General features: G+C 42.5%; 2 protein-coding genes and 1 non-coding gene across 7 annotated transcripts in view; 2 read left to right on the forward strand and 1 right to left on the reverse strand.

Moving 5' to 3' along the window:
• Positions 1–17,815, forward strand: part of Mtus1 (microtubule associated scaffold protein 1) — a 145,219-nt gene extending 127,404 nt beyond the window's left edge. For 3 of the 5 annotated variants that reach the window (XM_047548322.1, XM_047548321.1, XM_047548323.1), the window contains 7 exons: positions 7,290–7,504; positions 8,192–8,297; positions 9,476–9,549; positions 9,696–9,791; positions 11,909–12,025; positions 14,870–14,967; positions 15,494–17,815. In XM_047548322.1, the coding sequence (XP_047404278.1) occupies positions 7,290–7,504; positions 8,192–8,297; positions 9,476–9,549; positions 9,696–9,791; positions 11,909–12,025; positions 14,870–14,967; positions 15,494–15,707 (920 nt within the window). In that variant the 3' untranslated portion in view covers positions 15,708–17,815. The remainder of the gene's footprint in view (positions 1–7,289; positions 7,505–8,191; positions 8,298–9,475; positions 9,550–9,695; positions 9,792–11,908; positions 12,026–14,869; positions 14,968–15,493) is intronic. The other 2 variants (XM_047548324.1, XM_047548325.1) reach the window with 1 other exon arrangement.
• Trnaa-ugc (transfer RNA alanine (anticodon UGC)) lies at positions 5,810–5,882 on the forward strand. Its single transcript has one exon. It is a non-coding gene; the product is annotated as a tRNA-Ala (tRNA).
• A 1,009-nt stretch (positions 17,816–18,824) lies between the features above and the next one.
• The window catches only part of Pdgfrl (platelet derived growth factor receptor like), a 55,081-nt gene continuing 49,620 nt past the window's right edge, over positions 18,825–24,285 (reverse strand). Inside the window, exons 5-6 of the mRNA XM_047550165.1 lie at positions 20,508–20,647; positions 18,825–19,101 (exon numbers count right to left, since the gene is read on the reverse strand). Coding sequence (XP_047406121.1) covers positions 18,913–19,101; positions 20,508–20,647 — 329 coding nt within the window. The 3' untranslated portion in view covers positions 18,825–18,912. The remainder of the gene's footprint in view (positions 19,102–20,507; positions 20,648–24,285) is intronic.

Genomic DNA, 24,285 nt, shown 5'->3' on the forward strand with positions numbered 1-24,285 from the left:
GAACAGATGGCATTTATTCTTACCTTGCTAATCAGTTCCTGGAAGCCCAGGAAGTTAGAAAAGCCTGTATGTCAGGTAGTCTAGGCCTCACCCTTTGTTCTTCTACAGAAGACTGCCTTCCCACAAAGTATCAGTTTGCTTTTCAGACTGAGGCAGGAGGATTATGAGTTCAAAGCTAGCCTCAGCAATTTTGTGAGGCCCTAAGTAACTCAGTGAGACTGCTTCTAAATAAAATATTTTAAAAGGGCTGGGGACGTGGCTTAGTGGTTAAGCACCCATAGGTTCAATCCCTGGTACCCGCCCCCCCCCCAAAAAAAGTGCTTATTGGATACTTTGATGAATATTACTACCTACAGTTTTATGACTGTACCCTGCTCTAAGAGAGTCACCAACATCATTGCTGACCCTGGAAGGGTCCAGTAGAATTTCTGTTCATAGTACAATGTTATAAAGTAATCACACTACTGCAGGAAAGTAGTAGTATCTCTGTTCTTGGTTCTGAAGGTGGGACAAAGTGTACTGAGAATTACACTGACCGTGTGCTGTTCGAGAAAGGAGTGAAGGAGATCAGAACTAAGAGTAGGTGGCTTGTTTCCTAGGCAGCCAAAGAGATTGAGAGAGGGATCCAAAGCAGGCCAGCAGAGTTGGACCCAGGCATCTCACTTACCTCCTGGGTGGTGCAGAGAAGAGCTCACTGGGCTTGCCAGGACCTAGGGAAGGTGTGCATCTGCAGTTGGAGAAGTCAAAATCTCGTTTTCCTGTTTGTCTCTTTTCTTGCTTAGGTAGCACCATGACAATTTGCCTTACCTTCCTTGTGAACCTCCTCCTCACCATTTACTTTTCCTAGTATTTCTTATACTTTAGATCTGATTTACCAAACAAACAAACAAAAAATTCACCAAAATTAGGAAAATTCTATTGTGGATAATGTCAAGAGCAACCGTAGTCGCTGAAGGTTTGAGATGGAGGTACACTACTACACTAGCTCCCTATCATCTGTGGTGGGCATATATGCATATTTACCTTTCTTTGAAATCCAAACAAGAAATATGCCTCTTTAACTGTTACAGAATCCCAAGCATGTCTTTGAGGACCCTCCAAACACATTTGAATCAGCTAGAAATAACTCAGTAACGTTTATCACACTCTCAAGTCGGGCACAGGGCCAGGCACGTCATGTGTTAGCCTATTTAATCCCACAAGGGAAACACTGGTATTACCTCCATTTAAGAGATGAGGAAATGTAGGCTTGAAAAGTTTAAGTAATTTGCTCAAATCACATAGATGAATGGTGTGACAGATTTCAACCTAAGTATTCTGGCTGTATTCTCTTAAGGTATTTACTTATGATCTTGAGCTTTAAAAAAAAATTTCTTTTTGCTGTTTTCTCATAATGGAACATGCTTCTGTGAAATGAAAGTTAAAAAAACTCCATATCATTTGAAAAGAATATTTTCAGGCCATGAATGTATATGGTTCTCCTCTTTAAACAGAACATTTATCAGTCAACAAAGGGAAACTTGCCTCTGTGAGATTAAAATAAATCTAATCATCCCCTCTTACAAAAACCTGTGAAGACTCTTGCTCCATAGGAACAGCTGCTAAAGGACCAGGGTTGAATCTCGCTGTTTTCCTGAGGTTATTGACTGTGGCATGGCACCTTTTCTAGATGTCATCCAGATAATTGTTTGAAAAGCAAAACTTCAGGCATTTCTCCACTTCTTAGGAAAAGTTTTTCCCTTGATCGGGTAGCTCAGGCAGCTCATGCAGACTCTCTTAAGTTTTTAGAGAGTCCGGGCAGCTCTCTAAGTTTTTCCTGTTCTGTCCTCAGCCTAGAATTCTTCGTGGGGTTGGTTTACCCCAGGATGAAAGTATCTACTTCTGCTCTTTAATAGGTGTTACATTTTAGAGATGACTCTTTAAATAAGCTGGTGCTTTTCTGTAATTCTGAAAGCCATTTTCCTCATTTTTAGGAAGATAGCCATAGCAAGGCCTCATAGTTCACATGTGTGTGTACAGAAGTCATAATCGGCTCTCCTATGCTATGGGCCCTGGTGGCTTTAAGCATATTGTGCTTTTCTTAAAAAATCATCTAAGAACAATTGAAACAAGGATTAAAGGACTCCTTCGCTTCAGCAAGTGGATTTCGTGTTCATGTTAGTAACTTCTTTAAAATGTCAGTTGTCTGATGAACTGAACGGGAGAATAAGCAAGAAGAGGGTAGACTGAGGGACGGGTGTGGGAGGCAGCACAGGCATATTATAAATCTCTCCTGTGCTGTGCTAAGTACCAGGGAAAGTCCATGGCCTTAAATCATGGGGTGACATCCCTCCACTCCCTCCTCCCACAGTGTGTCCCTGCAGAGAAGAAGCACTCTGCAAATGCTTTGTACAGTATTTACACGTGCATCCCTTTAAAAGTAGCTCTGGAGTCCTCATGCCAGATGAATGTTTCCTTAGAGCCCAGGGAAGTGGATTCAAACTGCAGCCATTTGTGTGAGTGAGAATTGCGCCCCAGCTGTTCTCCACACAGCACACCCAGTCCAGTAAACAGAGCAAAGGTCTCTGCACAGCTGCAGGCTGATGTCACTGTCTGGGGCTGGGCCTGCAGCTTTGGACTGCTGGAATAACAGCAGTAAACTACCCGCTGCCCATCTGATCCATTTTCTTCCTTTCTCCTCTCCCATTCCCTCCCATCTGTCCTCACCTCACCTCATTCATGGTGGCCAACAAGAGTGCACACTATTTGGACTTCTTTTTGGTTTTTCTAAACAGAGGAAACACCCTATCTGGTGGCTAATGCAAAAGGATCGCTGTATGTCCTATTTGACTTTAAACTCTGATACACCATAGCTATGTAGTGAAAACAGATGGTGGTTTGATTATAAGCAGATGAGTTGAAATCCAGCAGGTGTGGCACCTGTTAACCGCCACCTGGAAGCTCTTCTGGCCCAAGGTATGGAGACAGGTTTAGTTTATTACTGAGTCATTGTGTCCACTTAAGCACTTCTATTTCTGATATGCGCTTTCAGATCTTGTGAGCACTTTTTCTTTTCTTTTTTTTAACTTTGCTGGTATCTGAAATTCCAAAGGAATGAAGTGAAAAGGCCGTGTCAAACCAAGATTTCTTTGAGGTGAAGGCTATTTGATGCCTTCATTGAAAGTTTGCAGAGAATTTTTCTATTGGCTACGTCCATATAAATGTCTAATATGGGATGCACACAAGGAATCTTCAGAGAAAGGTTACCATCATTGTGGTCCTACCATTTTACTTGTATACACTGTAAAGTTAGTTGACAGAAAAGCTATGTTTGCTCATTTGACTCCTCGAATCTTTTTGTTTGCTCCTTTGATAAACAGTGGAATAACAGGGACTGTGAGGAGTGTATTCTGATACTGGGGAATCAAACCCTCTCATATATTAGACTTTACCACTGAGCTATATCCCAGCCCAAGATAGTCATTATCTTTTACTAAAATTAATTTCTAATATTTAATCCCAAGGGCTAGTTTTCTGCTGTTCCATGTGATGACCCCTGTAATCTGGTCTTTGTCTGCCTTTCGGATCTTATGTTCAACATTTCTGCTTTGTGAATTTTTCAGTCCCCGAGGCACACTGTTTGGTCTTTTGCTCATGTTGGAATATAATTTTCATTCTGGATACCAGAAATTTATATCACTTGACTTAAAAATCTGTTGACCAAATTGAAATCATAATGATATTCCACCTCACACCCATCAGGATGGCTGTTATATATGTACTAGAATAAACAAAATATGTTTTGGTGAGGCTGTGGAGAAACCAAACTCTTTTGTTTTGCATGGTGCAGCCACTATGGAAAGTAGTATGGTGGTCCCTCCAATAATTAAAACTATAATCATGTGATCCAGTAATCCTATTTCTGGATATATATACACAAAAGAATTGAGAGCAGATATTTGTATGCAAATAGTCACAGCAGCATTATTCACATCAGACAAATGGTGGAAGCAACCATGTGTCCATCAGCAGATAAATGTATAAAATGTGTGACATGTACATACAATAGAATGTTAATCAGCATTAGAAAGGAAGGAAGTCCTGACTGTGCTATACCATTGGTGACCTTAAGGGCATTACACTAAGTGGGATAAGCCTGGCAAGAACTGTGTGATCCCACTTACAGGAAGTTCCTGAGAAGTCACAGTCGTAGAGAACGAAAGTGAAATTGTAGAATGGGACCCAGCAGGGCAAGTTATTTGATCCATATGGATCTTCAGTTTTGGGGAGACTTGGGGAGAAAAGCTCCAGAGATGGATGCTGGTGACAGTTGCACAGCAATGTGAATGTACTTAATGCCACTGAATTGCACACGTAAAATGATTAAAACCGGTAAATTTTATGCTTTATCAATTTTGCCACAATTTTTCAAAAATTATTTTAAAAATCTGACCTAGCCTTCTGGTTCCTCCTGGCCCCAACTGGATGGGAACTCCCTTGGGTGCCACTCACTGGTACCCTGGGTGTAGCCCAGTATTGCTGCTTCTCATGTCTGTATAGTCTTAGACAACAGGCCTCCCAGGAGAGGCCAGCTCCTGGCACAAGAGGCAGCTTGGGGAGGGTAGGAGGGGCCCAGTCTCTGGCACAGATAGAATCAGAATCTAGGATGCTTACCAAAATCCAGCCCTCTGCCATTTACCAGTGCTGTGCCTATGGGCAGATTGTTTACTCTCCCTGTGTTAGTTCACTTATCTGTACATTTAGGAATCAGGTTCTTACAGGACCTCTGTGAGGGTTCGACAAGCATGGAGCCCCATTCTGTGTCAGTCACCAAGTAGCTTTTCTGTTTCCTCGAATCTTCCTTTTCCCTTGTGTGAGATAGCTCTCAAGGTCTTGGACAAATACCTGAGAAAAGGGTTCTTTTGACTCCCAGTTTTAGAGGTTTCAGTCCACAATCTGTTGGCCCTGTTGCTTTGAGTGAGACCGTAGATCATCACGGCAGACTGGAGAATGGGAGAAGATGACACTGGGGTCCCACAGTCCCCTTCTAGAGCACACCCCAGTGACCTAAAGGCCTCCTGTTAAGTCCACACCTCCAAGAGATTCCCTTACTTCTCAGTAGCACCTAGCTGGGGGCCAAACCTGGACCCCATGGACCCCTAGGGACATTTAAGATCCAAACTATAGCACCCCTTTGATAAATATTCACAGATTTATCTAAAGAGTTCTCTTTGGTAGACATTATTCTTGGCCATTATATCAATATGTCCTTCCCCCCCCCCCCTTTTTTTTTTTTTTTTGTGGTACAGGGGATTGAATCCAGGACCTTGTGCTTGCAAGGCAAGCACTCTACCAACTGAGCTATATCCCTAGCCCAGTATATCCTCTTTTACCTCTGAAATTCTGATTTGGGACAAATGACTTTGGTTGTTTCTACCAAACATGTGGCATGTTCCCAGAAAAACAAGTGTATGCCAATATAGGAGGTTCATCCTGGAAGCCAGCCAATTTCGCATTCTTTGGGTAGAATGATCCTTGATCTAAAATATCCTTTTCTCTGCCCTAAAACAGTGTTTTTTTTTCCTTTCATAACTCCTGACGTGTTTTTTTGCTTTTGGTTTTTTTTTTTTTGTTTTGTTTGTTTTGTTTTACCAAAAGAAAGGTAAGGATTAATTTAACAGATTTACCAGTGACTGTTTTGTGTTAATCTGTGGGCACTGTGCAGCATTCAAAACACAAACCAACCAAGCACGGTGGCACACGCCTGTAATCCCAGCAGCTCTGGAGGATGAGACAGGAAGATCCCGAGTTCAAAGCCAGCCCCAGGGCTGGGGATATAGCTCAGTTGGTAGAGTGTTTGCCTTGCAAGCACAAGGCCCTGGGTTCAATCCCCAGTACCGCCAAAAAAAAAAAAAAAAAAAAAAAAGCCAGCCCCAGCGAAAGTAAGGCACAAAGCAACTCAGTGAGACCCTGTCTCTAAATAAAATACAAAATAGGACTGGGGGTGTGGCTCAGTAGTTGAGTGCCCTTGAGTTCAATCCCTGGTACCAAAAAAAAAAAAAAAAACCCACAAACAGGCTGATGCTCCATTAACCTATATTTACACAGCAGTGAAGGAAGGCTGGGAAATCTTGAAGTTAGTCTTCCCGAGACATTTGAGATCTAGCATTTACTAGAGTGTGTATATACGTATCTCTGTGTGTCATGCAATGTATTATATTGTGTATAGTCCTATTTTTAGCAGTGGTAGGGAAGAGGTAAGATGTCTCAAATTTAAATTGTTTATCATAATTACTTTGCTTTTTAAAACTATGCTAACCTTTCAGTACATTCATATGATATTAGAGCTTTTAAAATGTGGCGCTTTATTTCTAAAGTTTGTATGTGATTTGTGCTTAGTATATTCTGATATTTTGTTTTTATGACTATTTTTGAAATAGCAAATGGACATCAACTCAAATTCAGTACAAGTTCAAAGTCCATTTGTTCCTTTTGTGTGATTCTCCTGCTCCTTCTGTGTCTTAGCTTCTAAGAACTCCTGCTGGCCATGAATGGAGTAACTTGTCATCAGAAATACTTTGACCCATGTGGGCATCTCTCTTTGTGGCCATTGCCCAGACTGGTCATCACACAAATGGGTGATCTTTACTTCAGAACCCAGCTCTTCTCATACCACTTAGTAGTCAGTTTTTTGGGGTGTCTTATGGTTATTTTATTTTGTTCCTTCCAGACATCATTCCTTTTTGTTCCTTTTTATGGTTCGGTTATATACCATTATGCTTGAAAATTTGATTTTGTTAACCAATTTTCTGTTCTGTAACAAAAACACTCGAAACAATCCAGTTATAAAGAAAAAGGGTTTATTTTGGCTTACAGTTTTGAAGATTTCAGCATATGGTGAATTGGCCCCATTGCCTTGGGTCCATGGTGAGGCCGTATATCATGGTGGAAAGGGAGTAGGTGGCGGAGCAAACCATTTGTGTCATGGCTGGGAAATGAAAGAGAGGAGGATGGGGCCCAGGGGCCCGCCATCTGCTTCAAAGAGGTGCCCCAGTGACCTAAGACCTTCCAATCAGCCCCACCCCATGAGGTTTCCACCACCGCCCAATAGCACCAGGGACTGGAGACCATACCTTGAGCCTTTGGGCCTTTGGGGACATTCAAGATGTAAACTAGCACTGGTCACCAGAGGAGTGAGACGTTACTGTTTCATGCCTTCAGAGTCACCACTGCAGCGCATGAACACTGTGAGTTTAGGACATTGAACAAGTTCAGCAGCAACTTTCCCTTTCTCGTTTGTCTCCCCTTAGTTGCTGCTTCAACAACCTGCGAGAAATTAGAAAAAGCCAGGAATGAGTTACAAACGGCCTACGAAGGATTTGTCCAGAAGCTCACCCAGCAGCACCAGACCGACCGGGCAGAACTGGAGAATCAGCTCAAGGAGTTCTATACCGGAGAGTGTGAGAAGCTCCAGAACATCTACATCGAAGAGGCAGAGAAGTATAAAACCCAGTTGCAAGAGCAGGTCTGTGCCCTCACGGCGGGCGTGGGCTGAACTGATTGCTGTTCACACGTCTCGAGTGTCCCTTTGTCTTTTAGTTGAATAGGTTAAAAGAAATTTTCTTAATTGAATTTTTCTTATGATCCAAGCAGTGTACATATGTTGAGTTAGAGAAGACAGAAAAAGACAAATGATAAAATTTAAAAACAACCCTTTATTCAACTATGCTTCAGATTTGGAAGCCTCCTGGTGTTGGTTCAGATTTCTTCCTCCTCTCCCTTCCCTCCCTCTCCTTTTCCTCCTCCTCCTCCTCCTCTTTTGTAACCCTTCCCCTCCCCACTTACTAGTATATTGTAAACCTCTTTTCAGCTTAATTTTTTTCATTTAGCAATTATTTTCATAATGTCTACTGCATATGCCAGCCCCGTGCTAGGGGGCTGAGGATGCGGTGGTCAGTTTGACAGGGCTGCCTATCACTGTCACTGTGAAGCATCCTTGGGATGGACTCTGCCATTGCTATCGGTGGGCCCTGGGGACAGGAGTAGAGCAGCAAATGCACACTGAGCGGCTCTTCACATGTTCTTTCCATGGCTTAGGCAGCCCTTTAAGCCCCAGAGCAACTTGGTTTGACGTCACCTAATGTCACTGCTTGTTCATTCAACGTAGGGTCTTCGGTTTTACCAGGAAACTTGTTTTGTTTGTTTCTTATAGTTTGACAACTTAAATGCTGCCCATGAAACCGCGAAGCTGGAGATTGAAGCTAGCCACTCGGAGAAAGTGGAATTGCTGAAGAAGGCCTATGAAAACTCCCTTTCAGGCAAGGGTGCCATTTGCTATTTAAAAATGAGATAATGGAAAAGCATGACACTTCCTTAAGCGGAAATGATTCGTACTTTCCCCTCCAGAGGATGCCCCCAGGGCATTATTCATCTGAGGGTGTTCTTGGTCTCTTTTTGTACTGTTCATTGTTAATGGATACCCGCTCTCTCTGAGGAGACAAATAATCGTTTGTTAACAATGCCAGTCTTTTAGGAAGGAGTATGAACTTTTAAAGACTTTAAAGGCCTTTTTGGTGGTGCTGGTGGTGATGCTGGGTGCTATTTTATGCTCTCGGGAAGTTGAAGGCATCCGTTTGTATCATGAAGAAGCCACACGAGCCTCCTGCACACTGTGAAATGTAGACACCTACATTGCTGTGAAATGTAGGCAGCACTTACTGGATCAAGAAAGAAGCCTTTGTTATTATCTCACCTGTCATCACTGGAAAGGTCGAAGTGGAAGGAAAAGAACAAGGAGCCCTTTCTTTCAGAAGTTGGCAGTGTGACCAGAGTCTTCACACCAACCGGGGGCATCTTAGGGAGGAGCACATGCACACGTGGTGGGAACTGGCTGTGTGACTTTTAGCCAAGACTTTTCTCATCAGAAAAATAGAAGTGTGAGGTCAGAGATGATGAGAGGTGAAGGTGACCGGCTCAAGGTTGACATTGTTTTTCTGTCTCTGTGTCAGAAATGAGCTTAATTTTAATATCCTATTTTGATCACATTGAAAAGAACACAGGGACTCTAGACCTTGGGGCTTTTTGTTTTTTAATTTTTTTTTTTAAATTGTAGATGGACACAATGTCTTTATTTTTAATTTATTTTTATGTGGTGCTGAGGATCGAACCCAGTGCCTCACACTTGCAAGGGAAGCACTCTACCACTGAGCTACAACCCCAGCCCCAGACTTTGTTTTGAGACCCTGACCTCCATCTATGTTTTCTAATGTCTTTTGGCCTCTGTGGGCCTCCGTGTTCCCAGTTATGGAAACCTGCCCCACCTACCTCAGAAGGCCATTCTGAGAACATGTTGCTTAATTTATGTGAAGACATCATGCAGATGTAAAGTAACATTGTCATAACTTCATAATGAACTCATGCATCTATATGCTTCAGTAATGTGGAGTGCAGCAATCACGGAATGGTATTGCCTTAAAAAAAAAAATTTCCTTTTCAGAAATCAAGAAGAGCCATGAAATGGAAAAGAAATCGCTGGAGGATTTACTTTGTGAGAAGCAGGAATCGCTAGAGGTGGGTGAATCTCAATATCTTCCTCCAAAATAAAAAGCCGTCACTGGGGATGTCTGTGTGGTTTGGGTATGTCTCTGTGTACCTTTGCTCTGTTTCTGGTACCTGCTGGTTAACTGACATCCTGCATGTCACTGTTTGTGTTTTAGAAACAGATCAATGATCTGAAGAGTGAAAATGATGCTTTAAATGAAAAGTTGAGATCAGAAGAGCAAAAAAGGATGTCCAGGGAGAAGGCAAATTTAGTAAGTTGTGTGCTATCACTACAGAGTTTTTCTTCTGCTCCATTGCCTCTCAGAGTCAATTAAGTGGTCAGCAGTCAGAGAAATAATGCAAATTTGGAATTCTACCCATATCTTGCAGTGTTTTTTTAAAATTATGTAAACCAGCTTCTCTTTTGTTTACTGGTATCTTTTTTTACATCCCAAAAGCTGGCAGAGAGAAACCTAATATATTCAGGGTGGGCTGAGCAAATACCTACAGGAAACTATCAGTCAGGGTCAGGGTTTTTTGCAAAAGCCATCCTTTAAAAAAATAATAATAATAACTATTGCAGCATGATTTACATTATACAGAGTTCTCCTTTTTTAAATTTACAGTTCATTTTCTAGGATATTCATTACATCACTCACCATTATCTAATTCCAGAACATTTTAATCACTTCAAATAGGATCCCTGACCTGTTAGTAGTCACTCCCCGTTTCCATACCCCCAAACCTCCTACACTAAGCAGCCATGCAGCCTTCCAATGTCTATGGATTTGCTTGTTGTAGACATTGATATAAATGATCATGTAGTAGGTGACCTTTTGTGATTGCAAAGTTCATCCATGTGGGAGGGAGCACATGGCAGTACTTAACTTCATTTCCTTTTATGGGTGAATGACATTTCTTTGTACAGATAAACCATTACTTTTGAAACATACAAATTTCTCTTGTAAGCTCAACTTACTCTTACAGTACCTTTATTCCCCTGCCCTTTCCTTTATTTATTTACTTTTAATTTTAAAAAAGGGTTTTTTTTCTTGCTACTCTGTCTTGTTACCACTGTCTCCATTACCTATATTTGTGCTCTGGAACTGCAGAAGCAAAGCTTTGTGTCAATTAAAATCTGTTGCCAAGCCAGGCACAGTGGTGCCTGGAATCCCAATCACTGGGGAGGCTGAGGCAGGAGGATGGCAAGTTTGAGGCCAGCCTGGGCAACTTAACAAGATCCTAACTTAAAAACTAAATGTGGCTTAGTGGCAAAAAGCCCCTGGGTTAAATCCCCAGTACTGCAGTGGTGGGGGGAGATGATATGAGATTTGTTATTTTCTGGGCAAAAAAAGTTATGTATATAAAGATCATGTAATATAAAATTTAAGATCCTAGAGTTGAAGATCCATGTGTCAATCCCTGTCCAGATCCTTTCTGGTTCTGGTACCTTTCTGACCCTTTTCTGAGTTGGTCATTTTGACCTATGGAACATATCTCCTCTTTCTGTAAAATAAAGGATTAGAGGCTAGGATTAAGGAATCCCTAAACCCATTCTCTGATTCTCCCCAGAATTGGTCCAGAATGGGAATCACTGCCCCAGAGGGTCGTTTTGATCATTGAAATGACTGAATCCTAAGAAATAGTTTTCTTAAAGATCTGATTAATAAATATTATATCATTAATTAGTATAATAAATTTTGGATGGTTCAGTTGAATTTCCATCAATAAAGCAAACAGTAGGGTGTGAGGTGGTGTGGGATCCATACTGGTGGTATGATCTCTGGAAGAATTGTAATACAGTATATGCCATGTGCCATGTAGTTGATGGGTTGTCAGGGTATAAAATGATAGTGTTGTAGCCACCCTGGAAGTAGGACCAACCCAATACAGTACCATCATAAGAAAAATCCAGAGACTCAGGATATGGTTACTATTTCTGTTGTTCTCCAGAGAGCCCTATAAATGAACTGCCTTTTTATTCCTGATCTGATACTGACTTCCCTTAGAACTGTTGTTCCCTTTTCTCCCTCCAAACACCACCAGTAATGGACTTATAGATTGCCTGATCTCTAGCCAGAGATCCATTTGCATTATAAGCAATGGTTTTGTTTCCAATAACATTTTTGATGCTAGCAATATTTTTTCCACATGAGGTTATTGATAAATGAGTGAAATGTTTGTTTTCAATATTACAGCCAAAGTCATTGAGATTAAAATGTTGTTGACTCTTCTTTTTCACCTCTTTCTTTGAAATTGCTCCAAGAAGGAGGAAATTGCTTGCTACTTGTTTTTCTAATGTCTAGCTTTAAAAGATCCTTTATATTAAGAGTTCAGACTGTGATTGTGTGAAATAAGTTAGAACAATGTTGTGCTATGTCTTTTCCAGAAAAACCCTCAGATCATGTATCTGGAGCAAGAACTAGAAAGCCTGAAAGCTGTGTTGGAGATCAAGAATGAGAAACTGCATCAACAGGACATTAAGTTAATGAAAATGGAGAAACTGGTAGGTCTTCTTCAGGAGAGTGGATTGAGGATCTTACTGAGTGGGTAATACCTGAAAAATAGGAATCAAAGTCTGAGTCTTAGAACTGTGGAGTTGGGTTAGCCACTACTTAGGTGTATTTGAACATTATGCAAAAGGTCAAAGTTTCATTTTCTTTTCCAAGTTTGATCAAGGTTGGTTCATTTCCGCCTTCTAGCATTTTTTTTTTTTTTCAAGAAATATGTAGAGGAGCATTCAGTTCTTGGAACAACTGTAACAAAATGAATCACTCAATGTTTCAGTGGTCTGTGTATCTTCACCTGTATAAGAAGAAAATTTGAATATCATAAAATTAATAACCAACTCTGGGTAGGTTCTCATGTCCAGAACAGTTGAGTATGTAATTAATTCCACTGGAGTAACATAATATACTAAATTCTTCATATTTCTTCATGTAAATTAGAGTACAATAAAAGAATAGTGCTTTATAAGATTAATCCACTTGGATAAGATAGAAAGTGTCTTGAAAAAAATGAATAAACTTGTTCGCAGCCTCTAGGATGGAGCCCAGCTGTCTGGTACTGTGTGGCAGGCCAGTGTTCACTTGACCCAGCCTTGAAACCCAGCTGCTACTATCCAGGACTCTAACCAACTTGGCAGGTTTGGCAAGGCTGCTTAAGTGATCTTGACTGTTGCTATACTGTGCTCTCGAAGGAGCCAGCCACCGAGCACTGCTTGCCTCTTCTCCCCCCAGTTATGGGTAACTCGTTGAATTAGTTCCTCACTCAAACCCAGGCCAGCCCTGGACAATAGGGAGTGTGGAGGCCACTCTTGGTCTGTATTGGCATTTTGTTTGTTGGGAGTTTGGGAATATGGCTTAGTTTGGTTTAGTTTTCTTCTGGAGACCATTATTTGTCTTTTGAGGCAAAGTAATGGCTAAGCCCCCATATGGATATATGGACTGTTCATGTCATCAGGAAATCTTGGTTTTTTTTAAAGGAATGAAAGGAACTCATGGTTGTTAATGGGTCCCACCTAGTAGCCATACCAGTTCTTTCCAAGGATCATCCTGTTTTACCTGGTGGGTCAGCTCTGCTAATCTGGCAGGTAGTGATGAGGGAGATAATCCTGTTAATAATTTGTTGCTCCATACGCCATTCATGCATCAACTCTTCAGAGATCACGTGTAATAAAATTGACTCTGCTGTGAGAGTACCGCACATTTTAGTTTTTGTTGATCCATGGTGTTTCGGTCTCTCACCACACTCCAGGGGCATCATGGTACTATCCGCCAGCTTCGCACTGTTGAATGTGCAGGAGGATGGGTTGCTGCCATGACAGGCGTACCCACTGACCCTTACTTACAGTAAATTCCAGGCCTTTGAAGAGGTTAAGACACTAAGCACAAGGAGGTTGTCTAAGGAAGAAAGCAGTGGTGCAGAAACTAGCTCTATCAGTAGTCAGATCTGTTAGCCAGGCGTGGTGGCCCGTACCTGTAATCCCAGCACCTTGGGAGCTCAAGCAGGAGGATCACAAGATTGAGGCCAATGTAGTGAGACTCGGTTACTTAGACCCTGTCTCAAAATTAAGAAAAGAACTGGGGATGTAGCTCAGTGATAAAGCACCCCTGGGTTCAATAACCAGTACTAAAAATAGATAAACAATTAGCTGTATGACATTATCAGGATTTGTTTCCTCTTCTATAAAAATGAAGGATTGGATGAGATATTTTAACACCAATCACCACCTACTCTCTTAAGTCCAGGTTTTCCCACCTCTCGTTTTCATCTTGAATACATTTATAATCACCAAGCATTTTAAGATCCCCTTTTTCTTCTATTCTGTAGTCATTTTCTGGAAAGTTATTTCATCTGAATGGCTTGTACTGAGCATTTTCTGGATATGAGGATGTTTCAGGAGCAACAGGCGGCTGAGGATACGGTTTAGCAGTAGAGCGCTTGCTGGCATGCCCGTGGCCCAGGGTTCTATCCCAAGCACTGCAAAACAAACAAAAAATGACAAGTCTCCAAACCAGGCACTTTGATCAAAGTGGATTAGTCATGATACTGCAATGACAGAGGTTTGGATTAATTCTGACCAAACTGTGATGTTGCCTCTTAAGTAATAAAATCGTACCTTTGAAAAGTGAACTGGATGGAGTCAGGTCTCCATTGTGTGAAGTGATTAAATGTCTTCAGGGATCTTATCCTTTAATCTCTCAGCTGATCAGTTTGTTCTTGAAAGTTTAGCCAGGGCGGGCCAGCAGGACAAACCTGTCTTGAATAGAGAGGGAGGCCTTCTGCCGTGTTACCCCTTCTGTTTGCTGCTCTGCTCTGCTGCATTGTACCTCTGTCCATGCAGAAGGTAACTGCCAGAGAGATGCCATGGGATGCATGTAAGGCCTTTTTAAACACGGCCAAGAACTGTGAACTGTTGGCCTATGAATTTTCAGTAGTGAGAAAATTTTTATTTTTTTATTTTTTGCAAAACTCACCATAAGATGTGATAGCTTTGACAAACACAAGCCATTCAGCTGCAGTTTTTATTTTACAACCTTGAAAGGGAAAAAGACCCAGCACCCAGGGTCTTCTAGGGCCAGGCACCAGTTCTCAGGGAGAATTTGAAACAAAGCTACCACCCAGATGTGCCAGTCGCAACACATACCATTTTAAAAAATACATGATATCTGGATGCTCTAGATTCTTTTTGCAGGGTTCCAGTGTCTAAATATTCCAATATGCTGTTAAGTTTCCCAAATTCAATCTCCCCAAGTGTGCTTGTATCAGGAATGTGCCTGAAGCAACGAGGGGATTCTGTTTGTTTTTTACTACTGTATAAATGTTGGAATTTTCATTTCTCGCTAAGGTGGACAACAACACAGCCTTGGTTGACAAACTGAAGCGATTCCAGCAGGAGAATGAGGAATTAAAAGCTCGGATGGACAAGCACATGGCAATTTCAAGGTAAAAAAGAAATGACCCATTCTTCCCAAGTCCCTCCCATCCTTGAACATCTAGCCTTACTGTTTTGCCTTACTCCACTGTGTACCTCTTGGTCACGTGACTGAAACTGGGAGCTACAGAGGTGCTGATCATCTGGAAAATGGGATCACGGGAGTCCATACTGTTACTAAAGTCGCCTGGACCAAACACAGACCCAGGCGAGCAGACTTCTCTCAGAGCCCTTGCCTAACCACTCTGAATAATTTCATACAGAGAAAATAACCCAAAACCTAAGACAGTCATAAAACATGTAGAGTGCTCATAGAAGATATATCGTTTTTTCTTTCCTTTTTTGGCTCAGACTTACGCTTCCAACATTTGAATTTCTTAGCCAACTTACTACCTGTAGCCTTGTGTAGGATTCTGTTTGATTGGCATAGGTTTTCTGGCTTTCAGATTGTAAATGGTAAGAAATTTTTTTTCAAGCTGGTTTTTTGTTGTTGTTAGCTTGGACCCACATACCTTCTGGCCCCTTTTTGTTTTTAAGGCAACTCTCCACTGAGCAGGCCGTGCTGCAGGAGTCGCTGGAGAAGGAGTCGAAAGTCAACAAGCGCCTCTCCATGGAGAACGAGGAGCTTCTGTGGAAGCTGCACAACGGGGACTTGTGCAGCCCCAAGAGATCCCCCACATCTTCAGCTATCCCTTTTCAGTCACCAAGGAATTCTGGCTCCTTCCCCAGCCCCAGCGTTTCGCCCAGATGACGCTTTCTGCAAGCCAAGAGACTCTCTGAAGGCACCTGGGTGCAAGTTTGCAGGACAGACCCCAATAATGACTGTGGGAGCAAAAGCTACATTAGCTTATGTGGAGTCACTGCAGAATAACTGGAAAGCACCCGCCACCAGAGTTGGCTAGTTAAGAGATGGGGACTCTGGAGGGGAACACTTTTGACTCGGTGCAGAAGACTCCTCCAAAAAAGAATGCGGGATTGACGTGGACATTGTTGCACAGAGCACTTAAGGAACGAGAGAATCTTGTTCATTGCCTTTTTCACTTAAGCATAAGGGGAAAAACTCAGGGGCCTACTAGATAAAGATTTATAACCTTTATAATGTTCTTCACCACAGACACCTTCTTGTGATTTTTTTTTTTTTTTTTTTTAATTTTGGTCTGACTGTGGGTAGGGGGTGTGAATGAAATGGATGTAACAGTGTCCTGTGTTTGTGGCAGCCTTGTTTGCTGCACATGAAAAGTCAAAAGCTGATTATAGCTGGGTATGGACTACTGAAATCATAGTGTACATGTTTCAACAAAAGCCATAAAAGAAAAAGCAATAGTTGCTTGATTAGGGTGATCTACTACCAACTGTGCTCAGCTCTGTGACGTGGCGGGGAGAGGCTGTGACTGGGAAGGCTTTGACTTGTTGATGTCTGTATATTCTATCTATCATTTTTGAAGTAACCTGTTGGCAGTTTTTCAATGTTCAGCCCTGTCAGTTGAAACTTGGCTAGATTTTCCTGTAGATTTTTGGCTTACTCAAGACAGTCACTACACTATGATCCATTTCTCAGGCTATGAGCAAATGTAGAACCCTAATTTTTCTAAGAAAAAAAAAAAAAACTGTATAAAAAAGGGCAGTACCAGTGGAGTGTTCTGCCTTATTTTTACCTTGATCTAAGTTCTCCTTATAGATTTAAGCTGTTGTCTTCTCTCCCAGTATCCTCATTTCCACCCTTTTCCTTTTTCCACCATCCAGAGTCACAAAAGTAAACCTTCTACCTCCTACCTGCTTTTCTCTGGGACAAGGATAGAGGAATATACTTTTCCAGAGCCAGCTCTTCTTCAAGGTGCTGAACCTATTTTCCAAATAAACCAAGGCCTGGATCTGATATTACAAATTTTGGGAAACCTTTGAGAAAATAAATAATAGAGAATGTTATTGGCTAGAACTAAGATAGTGTTCAGCAGTCTGTGAACACAGCACTTTGATTAAGCCAGTGATGCAGGTTTGCTAGAACCAAACAGTCTGGGATGATAATGCTATTTGGGGGATACTTCTGTTGTCTTTGGAAAGGTGCAGAACGGCCAGCCGATGAATAGAAAATGTGGCTCCTCCAAGTTGCGTTTGCATTTCTCTTAAAAAAAATTCACTCATTGCTTCCCCCAGTTCTAGGACTTTGGAGAAGGTGGAAGGACAACTGGGGCTTTTTCCCTTCTCCCTGCATGTGTCAACATTGTGATGTCAGTATTTACTAATCTGCATTTGATAGCTGTGCAAATAACCCCAGTAGTAAGAACAGTCTCAGGATACTAGAGGTGGATATTTGAGTCATCACCTTACCTCTACACTACATAGCAAATTGATACTCATGATGCATGTTTTTTTAGTAGTGATTGTGTTTGAAGTTTTTAATCTGCAATAGTTTGTTATGTATGTAACCTTCCATGTTTGCTTCTGATGAATGGGAACACAGGTTCACTGCCACCTCCTGGAATCTGTGCTCACGCTTCCAAGTTGTTCTCAATGACATTAGCCAAAGTTGGGTTTGCCATTCACCCCCTACGCATGGTTAATCTTGTGCTATTCCCTGCTGTCCTCCATACCATTTAGGTGTCTGGGAAATAAATCATATAGCAATTAGTATAAAATGTCTTCAGAGGATGGGAGACAACAAGAGAGAAGATAGGAAACAAAATAGAGAACTTTTAAGATTTCTTTTTCCCAAACCAAATGTTTCATGTAGGATGCAAAATGTTGGCACATTCTAAAAATATGGATGTGTAAACAACCGTGGTTGTGCTCAGTTTGTAGTGATGGAAAGTGTATTTTACTCTGATCAAATAAATAATGCTGGAATATTCAATATAAGAATTGCAGCCTCTGCCCTACTTCACTCTTCAAAGTGTTACCCATGTGTAGCCTCTCTCAGCTCACTAGTTCAGATGGTGTCTCCTATTTCACAGGAATTTCCAAGGCAACCACAGAATTCATCATGGGTTGAAATTTGGCTCACAGAGCTAGAGTTAAGAGCTAAGCTTTTCTAAATTCAAAGATGTGTGCTGGGAAATATTTTGGCTTGTTTTAACAATTTCTGCTGTGCAACATAACACAATTGGGACAGCTATGGTCTAAATATTTTTGGAGATGGGTCTAGATAGTCCTACCTTCCTTAATCATGGCATCTACTTTATGTTAATAGTTAAACTTTTAAAATATGCCTGCTCTGGTTTTTATCAAATCGGCTAATCTAGAATGAATACTTTTGAGCACAGCAGTTTTTTTTAAGTACTTTTTTTTTTTAGTTGTCAATGGATCTTTTATTTTATTTGTTTATATGTGGTGCTGAGTATCGAACCCAGGGCCTCACACATGCCAGGCACACGCGCTACCACTGAGCCACAACTCCAGCCCCAGCAGTTTTTTGTTTTTTTTAAAGGCATTTTAATGCCTTTATCAGTAAATCATATGAGCTTTAAAGTTACTACTGAGAAATAGTGCCATGTCTAAACATTTGAATCTTGAGTTGCCACTTTTAAAATTGTAGTGTGATTGTATTATCAAAGAATACTGTGTATTGACCCAAGGATTGCTGCCAAAGTCGATCTGGATGTACTTCAAGCCCACTTAACAAGCATTTAGCCCATTTTCTATTTTTTACAAAAACTTGCTCATTTAATAGAAATGATTATATAAAATCATTGACATATATGCTTGCTTAGTATAAAAACTATAAACACATGGATGTAGGTAAGCAATCAAAATACATGCTTTCTGTTAGAAAAGTTAACACTTCTGTTATTAGATGGATGACTTCCTTGTAGTTTGGATGTCTGAGTCTGACTCACAGGCAGGGGTTGGGGCTCAGCACTTGATATCAGCCTGTGGCAAAGCACTAATGAAAAGAACCCCAATGCCAACTGTATACACAAATGGGCTTTCCATCAGTCCATTACACTTCACTTTGCAAGTCAGGACAACTCAACAGTGGTAGCTACTGTAGTCTGTCCTCGGAGATTCTGAGCAGTACAAATGTAATATCCTGCGTCAATGGTCTCAAAATCTTCAACTGTAATGATGCTCTGGGAGATTCTTGTGGTGTGTCCGTGTCCTCTGTGGATCAGCCTCCAAGTGTCTTGGATCACCACAGGCCTTTCATCCTGTTTAAAGACATCCACACAGACTGAAGCAAGGGTAGCAAGCTGCTCTAAACAGCTCCCATGCACCCAACGCCACTGAGTTTCCTTTCAAAGTGCAAAGCACATGCTTAGAAAAGACTATTTGGTATGCAGAGCTCATGGGCTCTGGGAGCTTTTCACACTGTATAATCATTCAAGGCTGCATTTTTTTTTCCCCCAGCAGAGTTGAATTTCAGGATACTGTTTAATGATTTCCTTCTGCCCTTGAGTAAGTTTCTACTTAGTATAAAAATGTATTCTTTTTGAAACTCCAAGTGGAACTAGTGTTAAGCATAAAACCATGGACAGAATTTCCCACTGATCCTGCCTGCCTTCACATTCCCCACCTTCACCCCCTCGGGTGGTTTTAAATAAGAACTTAAAATCAGAAGCCCAAGCACTCACTCAGGAGAGGGAGAAGTATGACCAAACAAAAGTGCCTTAAAACCCCAGGCAGAAGAGGGTTGTACTGAGCGAGGATAGATAAAGTGATGCTGTAGATGATGCGACCTCTCTTTCTAGAACGAGATGGTCACTTTTGAAGTATTTCAGCCCACTTTGGTGGTACAAACAGTGTTTTCTGAATTCATTCAATAAAAACAATATATTAATACTTTTTCTGTTCATAAAATACCACTTAGCAATGAAAAAAAAAAAAAGCCCTCCATTTAAAATGGTTAATGCCTCCCAAGTGTAGCAATACTTTCTTAAAAGAAGCACCAAATACCAGGATGCTGGAAAATACTCTTCTCCAGGGGTATTTATTTTCACTCACCACAGCCTTAGTCCAGAAGTATATTGGCTACTGAGTATGTCTTGAGAGGCCAAATCTCTTCTGGCAACAAAGGGATTATTCCATGTTGGTAGTGGTGCTATTTATTTTTGGGAGCAGAACATGCACAAAGGCTAAATATGCCTGTAATTGCTTTTATGGAAAGTCTAATTTTAAATGGTCTGTGGCCTCACAGCACCTTTTTGACAGGGCCACATTTATATGCCCAGTTGGTGGGTATCTGCTCAGAGCTCCTCACCCCAGGGCACAGCAGGCACCGTGAACATTGTGAAGATCACCCTCTAGCACACCTAGAAGATGAGATTGAAGATAGAGGGTGGGGGTGGAGCAAGAGGGATGTTCCTCCTTCCCTTTTGTCCCTTCTTCATTACCCTAATGAAGAGGGTACATTGAGTGAATTACCCAGTGGAGCCCGTCCCTTTTATTGTCCTTAAGTAAAAATTCATTTGGAAACATACTAACATAATTTAGAGGAAAACAAGCCCTGGTCCCTACCATTGTCCCACAGCTTTCTTGCAATTCTTAAGTTATGGGTTGTGTCAAGGACAAAACCGTGACTTAAAATGGTTGGCTTAGGCTGGAGTACGGAGCTTACCTTCTGCCCTGGAAAGATCCACCTGAATTCCACCTCGACATCAGGCTCCCCTAGGACAGTGCAGAGCACACTGATGTCATCCCCGCCTTTCACTTTGTTTGAGGAGGCCAGGATGGTTGTGGATGGAGGGCCGCTGGGAACTGGAAGGAAGTAGGCAACAGTGTGAGGCAAGATCCATGAGTGAGTATGGCATTAAAAACCTACAGACATACTCTTTCCTTTGGAGAGAAGTGACAATTCTGCCTTCCTCGTGGCTTCCCAACCAGTACCGAGGCTAACCCACCACTTTGGGTTTCCTTTGGCATTGCCTCTGCCTATCAACCTTGGTGGCCCAAAATGGGGTAGTCAACTGGAATTCCAGGGTCACACGAAAGGGAAAAAAAGATGAGTAGGAAGAAGGTATTTAGGGAAAAAGCAAGTAGAACATGATGAAGATAATCTGGAGGTGAACAGACAGGTGAGTGGCTGTCAATTCTCAGGGAAAGAACAGAGAAAATCTAAATAGGTGGTTGAGAATGGTGTTTCCAGGAACGTCGCAGAGCTACCTGTTTGCAGTGCCTTTACTTCATACCATTTCGAAAACACAGGTCTTCATTATGGTCAGTTCCCTTAACCAGTAATCTTGGTGGCAGCCTTGACTACGTCTGGGAGCTGGGAACCACAGGAACAAATGAGACAGATGTGGACTTTGAGTCCTTGGGGACTGCACTCCAGTAGAGGGGCAGCCACTAAGCAAGTAATTACATGGTGCATTAAAAATTTCAACTGTACTGACATGAGAGTTGTGGAAGAAAAACCCAACATGCTGTGCAAGTTCAGAATTGTCTGAGAGCCAGGAAAAGTTTCCATGAGGAAGCAATGTCTGAACTAAAAAGCTTAAAAGACAAGGATGGAAGGATGGGGAGGCATCAGCAGGCCCGGCATGCCCATGTGCAAAGCCTGCGAGGTGAGATGGAGGGAGAGGCAAGGGCAGGCTGCAGAGAGGGAGGAGAGGAGCCAGAGCAGGCCAGTGAGGAGGGCAGAGGCAGAGGGGGGTCGTGAGGAATATTTCAACTGTGGTTCTAGGAGATGTGGTTTTGTTGGACTTATCATCAACATCAGTGTGGAAAATACACTGGAGAAAGAAAGGGCAGACACCTAGCTCAATTAGATACATTAGCCCTGGGAAGAGAAGATGATAGTGCAGATCCTTTTTTGCAGTGTTTGAGAGAACAGTACCTTTTGAAAGTAAGTCTAAAGGAGTAGGAGGAGGAGGTTGGGCTTGGCTCCCAGCTGTGCTCTTGCAGTGGGTGGATGTGGTGCCATCACTGAGGCAGAGAACACAGGAGAACTGCGTTCAGGGAGGATGATGCTGAGTTCGGAAATTAGCACTTGGGGCAGAGGGGCCACGGGGCATTTAAGTGCAGACACTAGTTGGACACAAGAGCCTGACACTCACAGGTTTGGGCCCCAGATAATCATTTAGGAGTCTTTAATGAATAGATATGAAGTAGAGTGGTTATGGATAACGTTGCCCAGGAAGAGATCCAGGAGCAAGAAAGAAGGGTGCCTAGGGGAACTTCAGCGTTGGAAAGCTGTTAGAAAGCAAAGCACTAACAAAGCACAGTGAAGAAGTGCAGCCAGGAGAAGTGGGCTCTGGAAGGATAAGGACAGACACTATCTTCTGAGCTTAATGGCATGGGAGTCCCTGAGGACCTGGGCAAAGGCTGTTCTGGTTGAGTGCAGGGGAAAGAGCCAATAAGAGTGGGCAGAAGTGGGCTGGGGTTGTGGCTCAGTGGTAGAGCACTCAGCTAGCATGTGTGAGGCACTGGGTCTGATTCTCAGCACCACATATAAGTATATAAATAATGAAGGTCCATTGACAACTAAAACAGAGTGGGCAGAAGAGCGTGTTGGGGGAAAGGAAATGGAAACGGAACACAGAGATCTCTTTCAGGGAGTCTGACTGTGATGGAGAAAGAGAGTCTTAGCGATGGGCTGAGGGTAGTCAAAGAGATTTGTGAGAGTTATTTGGTGACAAGAGGCCTGCTGAATAAGTTCCATGGTTGAGGACAGGAGTTCTCAAGGAACCCAGAGTCTAATTTCAGAAAGCAACTAGCTCAGGGCCACTCATAGCAACCTTGCTCCTCACACAGACCACTCACCCTGTCAGTACAAGACTTCCCAAGAGACAGAAAAATCATCTTGAGGGGACTATGGTGTGTGAAAAACCATCTCCTCACCCCAGTTGCGGGGGCTTGGGAGAGCGTGCTCTCTCCAGGAAGTCAACGGAGAGTGGGAGATGCAAAAGAAACACTCTAAGAGACTTGGAAGGAAGGCAGCATGTCCTTCTGAAGTGGATCTGCTCACTGGCCTGCCCCGTGCCATCTGCCCAGGGTAGAGGAGCCCTAGAAGAGGTAAGAGGGTGAGGGCTGCCAGGAGAAGGGAACTGACTGTAAGTTTCTAGTTGCCACATGCCCCATAGTCAAGGGATCAGAGGAACACAGATTCCGGGGCTACAGTCTTTCTAAGAACACACTACAGGTGAATGCAAAGAAATGCATGCTAACAGAGGAGGCCTGCAGCCAGGGGATCAGGAGGAGAATGAGGCCACATCTGAGGTGGGACCTTTGGCACCCAGGGACATGCTTAGGGATGAGTCCCTTATCATACCTAAGTGTTAGAGCTACAGCCTATGCCCATTGGGTTCATAGACAACAAGTCAGGTCAGCATTTACTACCAAGGGACCACCACATCTGGGCTCCAGCCTTTCTCCTTCCCAAGGCTGGCACCAAAGTGGGGAGGGGACACAGTGAAGGTCAACTTCTCCCTCTCCAAGCTGCTAGGCTTGCTTAAGGGGAGAACAGGAGCAGACTTTGGAGTAAATGTGGAGTTAAAATATTAAATGAACAGTCTTAAAAACCAGAATTAGGCTGACTTACTAACCCAAAGTGCCTGTTGGATGAGAAACTTGACTTAGCTATCACTAAGGGATCTCACTACCCTTAGGAAAGGGAGTTTCAACACAGCAGAATGGATGGAGGTTACTATGGAGAAAGGCATCTCACGTGTGATGCACTGAGTTGAAACTCCCCCCTCAAAATGTCACACTTTAAAACAAAAGTTCCATTTTTAATGGAGAGATTTGATCTTGATTCAGTTCCATCAGGAGGAAGGAGTAAGGCCAACTGGAAGCAAATGAATGGGCAGAAATGTGAAGACACATTTGAAGAGACTGGAGAAATGCAGAGACTTCCAGGCAGTGGAGACTGGAGTCCCAGAGTTCACAGCAACACCAACTGTCCACCTGTGGGATTTTCCCAGCAACCTTCAGCTCTCTGGATATGGGGAGGGAGAAAAGGCATACCTGTGTTAAGCTAGGAGGGTGGGTTTCCTGGACAGGTGAGAAAAGAGTACAGAGTTCAAGGTGGCAGCAAAATATTGAAAGGGCAACCCTGGAATCCAAGCCACCTGGGGTGGGGAGGATTTGACAGCACTGGGGATAGTGGAGAAGAGAGTGGAGGTGAGAATTAATGCAGAAGGAGTCACTGGGTCAATTTGGGAAGATAGGAGCTCAGGGTTGGACTCTAATTCCTGTGGAGAGCAGTTGTGCCTGTTGACATAATAAAGTTGTGGCTGAGGGAAACTGTGTCCCAGGTAGTCAGTGAACTGCCCAATGGGTTCCAAGTGGACACTGAAGTAACCCTGAAAATGCAATGGTGAGCAGCGACAGGAAGAAATAAGAAAGCTGGTGGTCCTTGAGGCTCCTGTACTGCAGAGGAGAAGAGGTTCCTAATG

The sequence above is a fragment of the Sciurus carolinensis genome, chromosome 4 (genome assembly GCF_902686445.1).
Source record: "Sciurus carolinensis chromosome 4, mSciCar1.2, whole genome shotgun sequence".
Taxonomy (NCBI): Eukaryota; Metazoa; Chordata; class Mammalia; order Rodentia; family Sciuridae; genus Sciurus; species Sciurus carolinensis.